General features: G+C 36.0%; 1 protein-coding gene across 1 annotated transcript; it reads right to left on the bottom strand.

The window, feature by feature from the left end:
• Window positions 1-2,002: 2,002 nt before the first annotated feature.
• LOC141338932 (CD48 antigen-like) lies at window positions 2,003-11,789 on the bottom strand. Its single transcript, XM_073844546.1, has 4 exons — window positions 11,771-11,789; window positions 8,529-8,843; window positions 2,246-2,527; window positions 2,003-2,151 (listed from the first exon to the last, which is right to left on the bottom strand). Exons 1-4 carry the CDS (start codon window positions 11,787-11,789, stop codon window positions 2,003-2,005), a joined length of 765 nt encoding a protein of 254 aa, XP_073700647.1.
• Between the last annotated feature and the right edge of the window lie 731 nt (window positions 11,790-12,520).

Here is a 12,520-nt window from a genome sequence, read left to right as displayed (position 1 = left end):
GCTATTTTACGTTTTGTTGATATTGTGGGCGCACAATAGACCCTTTTCTGTTCCTTTTTATGAGTACAAATGATGGCGTATTTTAGGTTTCCACTGTTATTAAAGAAAATGCAAAAGCGCGCTTTGGCTTCCACTTCCTCCACAAACGATTGGATATGCGTCTAACAGCGCACATTTATCAAGGTCAAATGTTTAAATTAATATTGTGAAATTCATCGAGTGTGTTATGTCTATAGATTTTTTTTTTTAGGCGAGTCGTGTTGATTTGAGAAGGCTAAATTGATCAAACATGCTCAACTTATTGCCGCTGGCCGCTTGGTTGTTTCATTAAAAAAAGCTTGAATTTAACAAACATAAAATGTTCCATACATATTTCTAAACTGAACTATTTTAAGGGGTGCCACACGGGCTCTGATAAGTTGTCTGAGCGTCTTTTCAACCTAAAAACCTAAGTTTAGCAGCTGCCTTAAGATTTTAAGTTAAATCAACGTAAGTCTTTAAAACTCACAAGTTATATCAACTTATTTTTATTGTAATAAGTTAAAATGACTTGTAGTTTTAAGCTGATTTAACTTAAAAACTTAAGGCAGCTGCTGAACTTAGGTTTTTAAGTTGTTTTAAGTTGAATCTGGTGAAAACTTTTTACAGTGGATGTGCAGTATGAGCTCCACGATGATTTGTACGTGATTTTGATGCAAGCCCTTCCTGGATTGAATGCGTGTACTCAACTATTGCTCTTTATTTTTATTTTGTCCTAATAAAGTATTGTCTAATTTTTGAAAAATGCCTGTGCCTCATGTTTTCCACTGGGAAGAGGACTTGCGTAAAATCTCATAAGTAAAATCTTTTCTTTGAGATTCCCAAAGTAGCGTAGTCGGGCATTATGTTTCCCGAAAGTGGGGTCAAAATTATTGGTTGGCGTTACTTAGCCATATAGGGCAAAACACTCTAGGGCTGTTGGTCTAATGAAATCAATATTAACAAAATCCATCTTTGCACAGCAGGAGTGGCACAGGAGCTGCATCTGAAGTGCCATTTAGATGTTTTTACACATTCAAGAAACCGAACAAAACTAATTTGAGAAAGTTTTTCTTTATCGGTTCACTGAAAAGCCCAGCATGTCTGAAAACACTTAAGGCTGAACTGTGATATTTATCTGTTGAATCTTCTCTTAACAGGATTCAAACGTGGTCGCGGTTTCCTTTATCACAGGAAGTAATGAAAATGAACCTGCTTTTGCTAATATCACTTTTAAAACAAATTAAGGCCCTGCATGAGTGTACTATTACATAATGTAGGATTAGATATCAATATCTACTGATGTGAGCTGTCGAGATTTGGTGTTGATGAGAAATGTTTGAGTTCTTAAATGCAGATTCTGATCTCTTGGTAAATCTGAGAAAAACAACTCCTTTTAAACTCTGATTAAAGCAGACATGAGTTTACCATAGTCTTTTGGAGAAACGGAGGCGTGTACGGTCCTGGATTAGTGTTTTCTAAAGATATGACGGGTTTAAAATGAATTGTCATAATTTACACATAACTGTAAAAAGGGGGGGGGGGGTACTTGCAGACTTCTGCTTCAACTAATGTTAAATATAATGTTTTAATAATGTAAAACTTCAAATGCACTGTTGAACCACTGTATTCTACGAGGAGGCGCTCGACATAAATGTAATAAAACATGGAGAGACTTGAACCCCAGAGTAAGAAAACTTTACTGAAAAAGACAAGCAAATATAGATGGACGGAGAGAGACGTCTAAACAAAGCCTTCAAACTGGATCCATACAATAATAAAAAAAAAAGACCAGTAAGAGTTATACTGAATCTAACTTGAGCATTTTTAGTAATCTTCAGTATTTATCATGACATGAGAAACTTACATTTGCTACTTTGTGCATTTGAAAATGAGCTGCACCAATGCCAGCAGAATGTAAAGCCTGTGAAAATAAGATTATTAAATGCTAAATATAAAATAGCTGCAAGACAAATTACATCATTTAGACTGATGTGTGAATATGTGCTTGATCTTGTTCAGCTCTTCTGGATCTGATGTCATAAACCAGAAAAAATACAGTAGCCACGCCCACCAGAGCAGAGAGAACCAATCGGATCACAGCTTCAGTAGGACCACAACAGTGGACAGAGTCTGAGGAATAAAATCATCAAACTGAGATCAGCTCAGTCAATAAATGTTAACATCATAGCATCGACATCAAATAATATCAGCAGTGCTGCCGTACCTGAACATGGGTGACAGAGTTGAGTGATATTGAGATGTCTGGTCTGGTTGCTGATGGGATTGTTGAGCACACAGCTGTAGGTGTTGTTATCCTGATATTCCACCTCCAGAGGTAGAGAGAGACTGATGCTGAGATCAGACGCACTGATGCTGGACAATACACTGTTTCCTTTGTACCAGGAGAGAGTCACATGACTCACATTCACCACTGAACACACCAATGAACATGATGATGATGAACATTGTGAAGAGTTACGGCTGATGACAGGAACAGGCAGACGGGCTAAAAACATGAGAGAAGAAAGTGAAATGAGGATGAATGAAGATATTCAATCAAGGAAAAGACATTGAGAGGGATATTGATATTGATAGTAAATGTAAAAAAACAAACAAAAAAAAACATGAATATGATGTGTTTATGTTATCAGCAATAATAAATAAAACATGTGAAAATGATATTTAACTCACGGTAGACAGTGAGACAATAAGAAGGCCTGCTGTAAGTGTTGTAGTCTAGTTCATAGAGTCCAGCATGTTCAGTTGTGATGCTTGTGATGGTCAGAGATCCAGTCTGATCGTCCAACTTCAGTCTGCCTCTGAATCTCCCATCAAGAACATCATCATATACACTGAATCTGCCCTCCGGTACATTGATTTCGGCTATGCAATTGTCTTTATTCATAAACCACCACTGAATCCAATCATCATTCAGAAAAGTACGACCAGTGTGTAGAGTGACTGAATCTCCCTCCATCACCGACAGCTCTGTATCGGTCTTACCAAACCATTCTATAAAGAAAAAAAAAGAAAGAAAAAATGTTTGTCACAGATAATTTCAGTTAAAGACTTCACTAAAACAATATTAAATGATCAAATTGATTAAAGGGGTCATGAACTGCACTGTAAAAAGTTTTCACCAGATTGAAATTAAAAACCTTAGTTCAGCAGCTGCCTTAAGTTTTTAAGTTAAATCAGCTTAAAACTACAAGTCATTTGAACTTATTACAATCAAAATGAGTTGATTTAACTTGTGGGTTTAAATGACTTAAGTTGGCTCAACTTAACGTTTTAAGGCAGCTGCTAAACTAAGGTTTTTAAGTTGAAACTGGTGAAAACTTTTTACAGTGTGAGAAAACTAAAATCCCTTTGATCTTTTGACATATAAGAGGTCATTGTATTATAAAAACATTCTGAGTTTCAAAACTAAAATGTTGTAGTTAGTCCAAAAACAGCTTATATTGAAACGACTGGTTTGTGCCACTCGGAATGTGCCACTTTACGACGCAACAGTGGCTAAACCCCATCTCCACAGAAAAAAATCAACACCTGCTTCTACATCGCCGCCTGATAAGCCCCACTCTCCGATTCACTCATGATGTGTAAATGTACTGTATTTTCAGTGCCTTCCTTCTGATCCAAATGTTAGGAAAGAGTGGGTGATCTTTATTTTTAACCCCCCTATGTGCATGAATGTTTCACCAATGATTATTACACTGTAAAAAATGACTGTGAATTTAATGGTAAAAAACAGTAAAAATGCTACGGTAAAAACCTGCGAAATGGTTAACGGCAAGTTCCCCTTCTATATACGGTGAAAAACTGTGTTGGACATTGCATGTAATCTTACAGTAGTATACCATTTTTTTGAAGTGAAAAAGAACGTAAAATGTACAGTGAATGTTTTTTTGTTGAAATAACTTTTCCTTCTTAGAGTTTTGTACATTAGGGTTGTATGTTACATATAATGTTGTTAAATTATTGTTTTTTGCATTATTTCAGTTTTATGTGTGTTACCATGATGGTGTTTACTGTTGGTGTGAATGACTCTGTGCACCTTCCGTATACATTATTATTTAAAATATCCTTGTGATGGGCTTTGGTTCATCATGTGATGTTATTGTCACCACCTGCTTTTGGTGGTTATCAGTGTATTACAAAGGTACAAAACAGATTTAAGTACTTCAAAATGTTGGTACATATCAGTCAAAAAAATTCATAAACTACGGTATTTACCTGTACATTTAAGTGAAAACCGTGTAGAATAACAGTAATACACCGAAATTATAGGATAAGAAATTACCTTTTTTTACTGTTTTTTTACTGTTTTTTTTTTTTTTCAGACAGTATTTTTCCGTTTTTTAACAGACATTTTCTGGTGCCCCTGCTGCCAGAAAATTACCGTTTTTTTTTTTTTTTTTTTTACAGTGTACGTATTTGGGCCTTTAGAGACCCCAACCCATATATCCAGCACGGATGGATCTCTAACTTCTGCAATAGCAAAAAAACTCTTTTGAGAACAATTACGTAAGGGATAATGTACAGGCAGCCGGTAGTTATCGCAGAAATAAGCCCCGACAGTGTGATCACACTGAAGGGGCTTATTTCGCGATAACTACAGGCTGCCTGTACATTATCCCGCTTATTACACGGCTACTTGCCACATAAGGAAGAAAACTGGACATGAATATGAATTTGAAACCTTTTATTGGCATATTTGTTTTAAATTAACATTTTTATCCTTCCGCGAAACGATATAGTACCACGTGACTAACATTCAAACTATGTACGTTAGAAAGACAATTTAAATAGATTAATGTCGAAATTTTCCATTGTTAATTGTGGTTGTCCAGTGTTTGTCACAAGATGGCGCCAAACGGTAATCTTTGTTGGCACGGAGGGATTTTAAACATATAAGTAGTACCGGCTATGCGTTATTACTTTGGAGCGGTGATTATTTGAAAAGAACGAACCTGCAAATGTCTCAACTGACCAATCAGAATCAAGCATTCCAAAGAGCCGTGTAATAAAGAAGAATAAAATAAAGCATATTTTGTTACCTTTCAAACTTAGAATGGTTCAATTTGAACAGATGATTTTAGGATTGATGTCATCCTCAAAGTGCATTTCCACAGTACATTCATCCTCTGGCTGATATTCACGATCTTAAAGGATTAGTTCACTTTCAGAACAACAATTCACAGGTAATCTACTCACCCCCTTGTCATCCAAGATGATTATGTCTTATTTTCTTCAGTCGTCAAGAAATTATGTTTTTTGAGACTGCGTACTTTCAGTTGCGTACTGAACTGAACTGTATGCGGAACTACAGACCCAGTGTTTACAAAGAAAACTTGCAAAGTCAAACGGTCGTTACCAACAAGGTGCAGCGTAGAGTACAACAATATTGGACGATTTTGAAGCTGGAGGAGGCCATAATATTTTCATCCTTCCATACCTTTTGGAGCTGGAATAGACAGACGATTAACTCAGTCAGAGAGAAAATACAGGGACGGGGACGTCGCCGCTGATGAAGACACAAGCCTTGGGCAGACCGCGTTCAAATGAGATGAGGTGGTGCAAATGTGGAAAATGCCAGCCATTGCCAACGGAGCAGGAATCTCGGTGCTGTCAAGACCTTTCGATGCGATTCGTAAACGCGCATCACAGCCCTAGTGCTAGATGAGTTTCAAAAAATATTTTCTAAGAAAATGACCGATCGTTTTGGTAGACAAGACCCTTTTTCGTCGGCTGGGATCATTTACAGCCCTTTGACGCCGCATTTAACCCTTATGCGGTCTTCGGGGGATTTCTGGACCCCGAATGGCGTTTGCTAAAATTTAATTTCAAATGGTATGAGACTTTGTAAATCAGTCAACACTATCTTGATCTACAAATAAAAAATTAAACTGGAATGATAGCTTGATTTTATGTTAGTGTGAAAAAAATACTCACGTTCGTGGTCTTTGGGGTCTCAAAATGCTATTTTTGTTACAAAATAATAAATTAAAAAAACAAAACAAATGTTATTTTCCTGTTTATTAATGTTTTTACTCCTCATGTGTGCAGTTTTTGGAAGATTTAGGATATTTTTTACATTTATATAAATTAATAAATAAATATTTTTATAGGTTTTTATACAAAAACAGCTTCTTTTTTTTGGTAAAATTCCCTTTCATAAAAAACCCACATGTCTAACTTTCATTCATGGGGGATAAAATGGATAATTTCACATGGTTTAGTGTAAGATTTTTGCCCATCTTTTGGAAAATACTATTAAAAAAAATACTTTTACCAGTAGGTGGCTGCAGAGCTCCACTATATGCTTTTTGCTATTTGATCGCCTGAAAAGGTATCTTTTCACAAGTTTTTTTCAGTCGAGTTCATATCTACATATCATGAAACACACAGGACTACATTTGGAGACCATAAAAACTGCTCTCTTATAATTTGTCCAAAAAAAAAAGGAAAAAAAAAGATGTTGTTGCATTCTTGTGTTCATGTTGTGTACTGCTACTCAATATGTATTAGAACTGGTTTTGTTTCAGTACAAAAAATGCGACAAAAAGTATTTTTTTATTGTTATAATTGTGATTTCATAATATGTAGATATGAACTCAACTGAAAAAACCTGTGAAAAGCCATCTAGTGGTAAAAGTTATATTTTTTTACTTTTAAAACTGCATTTTCCAAACAATGGGCAAAAATCTTACACTAAACCAGATCAAATTATCCATGTTATCCCCGTGAATGAAAGTTTAAAATGTGGGTAAAAGCTGTTTTTGCATATAAACCTATTAAAAATATATATGTTGTTAATAATTTATATATATTTAAAAAATAGCATAAATTCTACGGAAACTGCACAAATGTGGAGTAAAAACATTAATAAACAGGGGAAAAAAATAGTTTTTTTTTAACTATTATTTTGTTACAAAATTTAAGTTTTTTAGAGACCCCAAGACCCCAAAGACCATGAGTGTGATTCCAAAATGAAGACGGCATAAGGGTTAAACTGCATTTTGGAGGACCAAATTTCCAAGCACCATTTAAGTCCATTATATGGAGAAATTTCCAGAAATATTTATCTCAAAGAACATAATTATCTGTGAATTGTTGTTCTGAAAGTGAACCAATCCTTTAATGATATTCTCAAAGCGGTCGTCAATGACTTTAGAGTCAGTATATTTTGATCGCTGGCAGCTTATTCACCACATCCACCATCAAATGACAGTGACATTTATATTTTAATGCATACAGTAATTGCTCTACAGAAAAGCCATTCAAACCAGTTACATTTTTGCTGACGATATTCTGTTGTTTTATGTCTGTGATAGTTATGAGTGAAACATCACGTCATTATTGTCTATTAAACAGGAATAAAGGTGAATTGCATGTATTTAGTCATCAGAAATGTACATTTTACTCACTATTACACACCTTGGGACTCTCTAGTGACGCTGTACACTTTAGAAAATCAGAAAACATTTATTCTTTTATATTGTGTTATTGTATATTGTTTATAATGAATAGATTGAGGAATACCAAAGACTATAGAATACCAAAGACATGTCACTCGTGTAGTTTTGAATGGAGAATATGATGGCATCATGGCTGCGAAGCTCCGCCTTCTTAGTGAAAGAGCCAATCGTTGATCAGTAAAGTCAGCGCGTCACTGCAACTGCCGTTAGAAGTCCCGGTTGCTATAGAAACAGCCGGCGCTCAAGACGTGCGTTCAGTACTGCGCATGCGCACTGGCTCATCTAGCCGGCAAAACAAGCGTTTTTTTAACGCTATTCAAGCACAAGGAACTATATTTATGAGGCAGTTCTTGTTGGATTTCTTTGGAGATTTCAAATATGAAATTTAATCGTAAGTTTGGCGAACAGTTTAGGAGAATTTGATGTTTCCCCATTCAAAGAGATAGGAGCTGCACTTTGATGCCCGAGAGGCGTTTCAAAGATGGCCGCCGAATGACATGACTTGTCTTAAAAGGTTTTTGGGAATACTAAGCAAGTTGGTAAAACTTCAAACTTGAAAAAATGAAGAAGGGAGAGGGTAGTGAACAGATAGTGACGTTCCAGACCCGTGGGATGCATTTAAGGGTCAATGAAGTTTCAGACAGCGTCAAGGAGAACTTGGTCCTCTGTTAATAATTCAAAGCAGGGTTTTTTTTTTTTTTTAGAAAGATTGAAACTAAAAGACTATATAGGATCTGACAGTAATGTCACACCACACAGGTCTGTTATTACAGGTCGTTTGATATAAAGTACATATGCGTCCCTCTGTTAAGGATGTAGGCTGTTAAACATACACAACTATTAGCTAATAATGTTTTTTTTTTTAATATCAAAATCTTGATAACATTATACATGGAACTAAAAAACACCACAAAATAATAATAAAAAACGCAGTTCATGAGCCCTTTTAAAAAATATGTAAAAAATATTAAAAATGTGTACTAGTCTGAACCTGGTAGCAGAAATGAAAGCGTAAATGTGACTCACCATAGACACCAACGTCGAATCTGTATGTAATCTTCAAATCTTTGTGGCTGATCTCAACTTCATAAGGTCCAGAATCGGTGATTCTGGTGTTTGTGATGGTCAGAGATCCAGTCTGATGATCCAGCTGCAGTCTTTCAGTGAGACTCCAATAATGATTATCAGGTATCCATTTGGTCACACTGTTGATTGCAGCTATGACAGATCTGTCATCTCCAAACCGCCACACTATCTCATCATCTGTCTCTATTTCAGTAAGATCAGAGTTTAGAGTGACTGACTCTCCCTCCTTCACTGACACATAATCACCAAACACGCCTGCAGACAAAAAACTGAAGTTTAAATGTAAAATGTTCAAATGCGCATTTTAAAGGAATAATATCCAAAACAATCATATGAACACAACAGAAGCTAACTGGAGTGTGGATTAGTAGTAGTATGTCCATGTATGAATAATTCATGTTCAGGCCCTTATGTCCGCTCTGTGTCTGCCCAAACGCCAAAGCCAACATTGAGGAACACTGTCATCATAATTAAGAAAAATACAGCTAAATCGCAACTAAATGTCTGTATCATCATTAAAAGCAAGTCAACCTAACTAGTTTTTGTTCGATTTGACTGACAGTGAATACTAAAACAATGTGACTAATTTAACTGGTCGTTTATTATTATGTACCAAAACGCCATAAAAACATTTAAGACTCACCAACCAGACGCCACAAACACATACAGAGCAAAACGAATTTGAGAAACATTTTCTTCATCGGTTCCCTGAAAGTTCAACAACAGTAACCCTTCAGAAATGTCTGAAACACGACTGTGATATTTATCTTTTTGTGTGCGAATCTGCCTCTGACCTACATCCGAGTTTACGCTCATACGGCCATCCTCTTTTATGTCATGAAAATGAGCAGGGTTTTTTTTTTTTTTTTTTTTTTGCTCAGGCAATCAGAACAAAGTTTAAGTCAAGCAAATTAAGTAGGCTACTTTCTGTCATTTCATTTAAGGCTACCTTCAGAAGCTGCATCTTAAAAGGATAGTTCAGCCAAAAAACGAAAATTTGCTGTTAATTTACTCCCACTCAGGCCATCTAAGATGGGTGGCTTCTACAGCAGAACAGTAAAAAATATCTTTAGGTGAAACCGTTGTCGTTGTCCTTGGCAATTCCAACAGTGCACGTCTATGGCTGCCGGTTTATATAGGAAATAATGTTGTAAATCATTGTATCGCCAGGATCCAAGGGTATGGATTCGGTCTTGTCTGATTTGTTTTTTGTTTTTGACACTCAAAAACCAGCAGAAACACGGTTTTAACTCAAATCTTCTTAAAGGTCCACTGAAGTGCCTTGAAACACGCAGCGTTATTCTATGTGGTGACGTACTTTTAACTGAAACAAAAACATATCGCTAAGCCCCGCCCACTAATTTTGAATAGCCAATAGCGTTCCATTAATGTCTGCTCGGGCCAGAGCCGTTGAACTTGGTAAAGCCGCATTTGAAAGGTTATGACAGCCACAGTTTAATAAATTACCCCACAGATTCAATATGAAACTCTTGCTAAAACGAAATAGTGATCATAACCATGCTGAGGAGACTCTAGAGAGCTTTTGATTGGACAGAACGTTTGATGAGAATCTGAAGTGGAGGGTGATATAATCAAAATCGTTGATTCATATTGGCGGAAGTGACGAGACTGTCAGTTTTGAATGCCATATCTTGTAAACGCGAATTTTGTCTTTGTTTTGGAGCACACTAGCTTACAGATAATCTTAAGGCTAATATAGTCACACTAAAAGCCGTAAAACTTTAATTTTGATTTCAGGGGGACTTTAACTGCTCTGCTGAAGAACAAAAGTAATCTTAGATAGCCTGAGTTCAATTTAAGGATACTCTAAAGATGCAGCTAAAGTTGCCAATAGATGGTAGCATATCACTGCATTGAGTGAGTCATTCTGTCTTTCATTCAACTAATTCGTTCAAACACTGTCGCCGATAAACGAACATCAGTACCAGCAGATGAATATATAAAGCCATTACAAATAAATGAAGATTGATCAACTATTCGAATATAGCTATATGAGAAATCAACTTCATCAGACTTCAACAGTTTGACCAATCAACTTGAATTCCGTAACTTTTTGCCAACATGGTCGGAAGATGATCTGAGGCAATTTTGGTAAAAATCAGACAAACTGTCTAGGACGAGTTTGAAAAAGTAGCTAATACGAACTATTAAAAATAGCAAAAAATTTACGGTTTTTACATTTTTGTGTCCGTTTGCCACAAACAGAGCAAAATGCTGAGGATAAAAAGGTCTGAAAACACTCAAGATTGATCTGAAACAGGACTGTGATAGTTATCTGATTGGATCTTCTCTCAACAGGATTTAAACTCTATCACAGTTTCCTTAGGCGATAAAAATCTGCAAACTTTTGCTGATCTTGCATTTTCATGAATTCAAGCCATGCATGAGTGAAACGTTCCACGCGTGTTGTTTGATATCTCGTGTATCTGCGTATTTGGCTACATGTGAGAAAAAAAACCATTATACTAATCTAATGCAAGCAAAGCTATGTATTCAGTATTTATTATGACAAACACTCACATTTGATACTTTGAGCATTGATGTGAGAATGCTTTTGATTCTCAAATGCTCTTCTAGAGTGGAAATTAGCCACCTATCTGATACACTGAGACCGGCAGATTAATATATAAAGCCATTACAAACAAATTAACATGAATACATATGAAAAAGTGCATCTTTTAGGTTTCTGATGTGTGAAGTTGTGCTTGTTCTTGTTCAGCTCTTCTGCATCTGATGTCATAAACCAGAAGAATGACAGTAGCCACGCCCACCAGAGCAGAGAGGACCAATCGGATCACAGCTTCAGCAGAACCACAACAGTCTGAGGAATAAAAACATCAAACTGAGATCAAATAATATCAGTGCTGCCGTACCTGAACATGTGTGACAGAGTTCACTGGTGTCCAGATGTTGAGTCTGGTTGCTGATGGGATTGTTGGGCACACAGCTGTAGGTGTTTTTATCCTGATATTCCACCTCCAGAGATAGAGAGAGACTGATGCTGAGATCAGACGCACTGATGCTGGACAATTAACTGTTTCCTTTGATTTAATAATTTAATGAATAAAACAACATCTGACAAGTGACATTGATCTGTGATGGTCAGAGACATATACAGCTTGTTTATTGTTTTCAGCTATTAAAGTGTTTCATATCCAAACCTCCACTGAAGCACACCATTGTCCATTATTTCAGTAAGATCAGCGTTTAGAGTGACCGTATCTCCCTCAAACACTAGCAATCACTTCACTTTAATACCAAACTAAAACTAGTGTCGTTGGGCATTTAAGCTTCATTTTTATTTGATCTTATTCAATCCATCCTTGATAATTGACTATAGACCTCAACTCAAACTTGATCTCAGGAAGTTAGTTCAGTTATCTCCATATGAAAACAACAGTGAATGGTAATCCTCTGATTAATTTAAATCAATAATGAATTACATGTTACCACAAAAGAAGCCATAAAAACACATTTCAAGCACACCAACCAAATGCCACAAACAGAACAAAACTAATTTAAGAAACACTTTCTTCATCCGTTCACTTAAAATTCATTCACATCTGATTATAGCTTCCTTTGTCACAGGAAATCATAAAAATGAACAAGCAGATCTTCAAAATAATTCTGGCCCTCTGTGAAAGCTAATATGGGCAAAGTGACATATTGCTTTGATATTAAATCAGACATCCACTGGTGTGTTATTTAGCATTGGTTTTAATCCTATTTTCTTTCTGGCTCTTATTTAACTGTTTATTGATTTGCTTTATTACGGTGTAAAGATGTTTTGTGTGGAACATTAGATTGTGAGTTTATATTAGCAAGAGAGAAAATGGCAAGAAAAGGTTCACCCACAAACTGCATAAGCCTATATTACTCTTTTTTTTTTTTAAATACAGATTTCACATAAA

This window comes from Garra rufa, chromosome 7 (genome assembly GCF_049309525.1).
Source record: "Garra rufa chromosome 7, GarRuf1.0, whole genome shotgun sequence".
Classification (NCBI taxonomy): Eukaryota; Metazoa; Chordata; class Actinopteri; order Cypriniformes; family Cyprinidae; genus Garra; species Garra rufa.
Note: the sequence above shows the minus strand (reverse complement) of the source record. Positions and strands in the feature narration are given on the sequence as shown.

Coding starts and splice junctions, on each gene's coding strand:
- LOC141338932 (XM_073844546.1), bottom strand. Junction 2,528..8,528: donor ATTCGACGTTGGTGTCTATG/GTGAGTCACATT, acceptor TCATGTTTTTAG/CCCGTCTGCCTGTTCCTGTC. Junction 2,152..2,245: donor ACTCTGTCACCCATGTTCAG/GTACGGCAGCAC, acceptor TTTATTCCTCAG/ACTCTGTCCACTGTTGTGGT.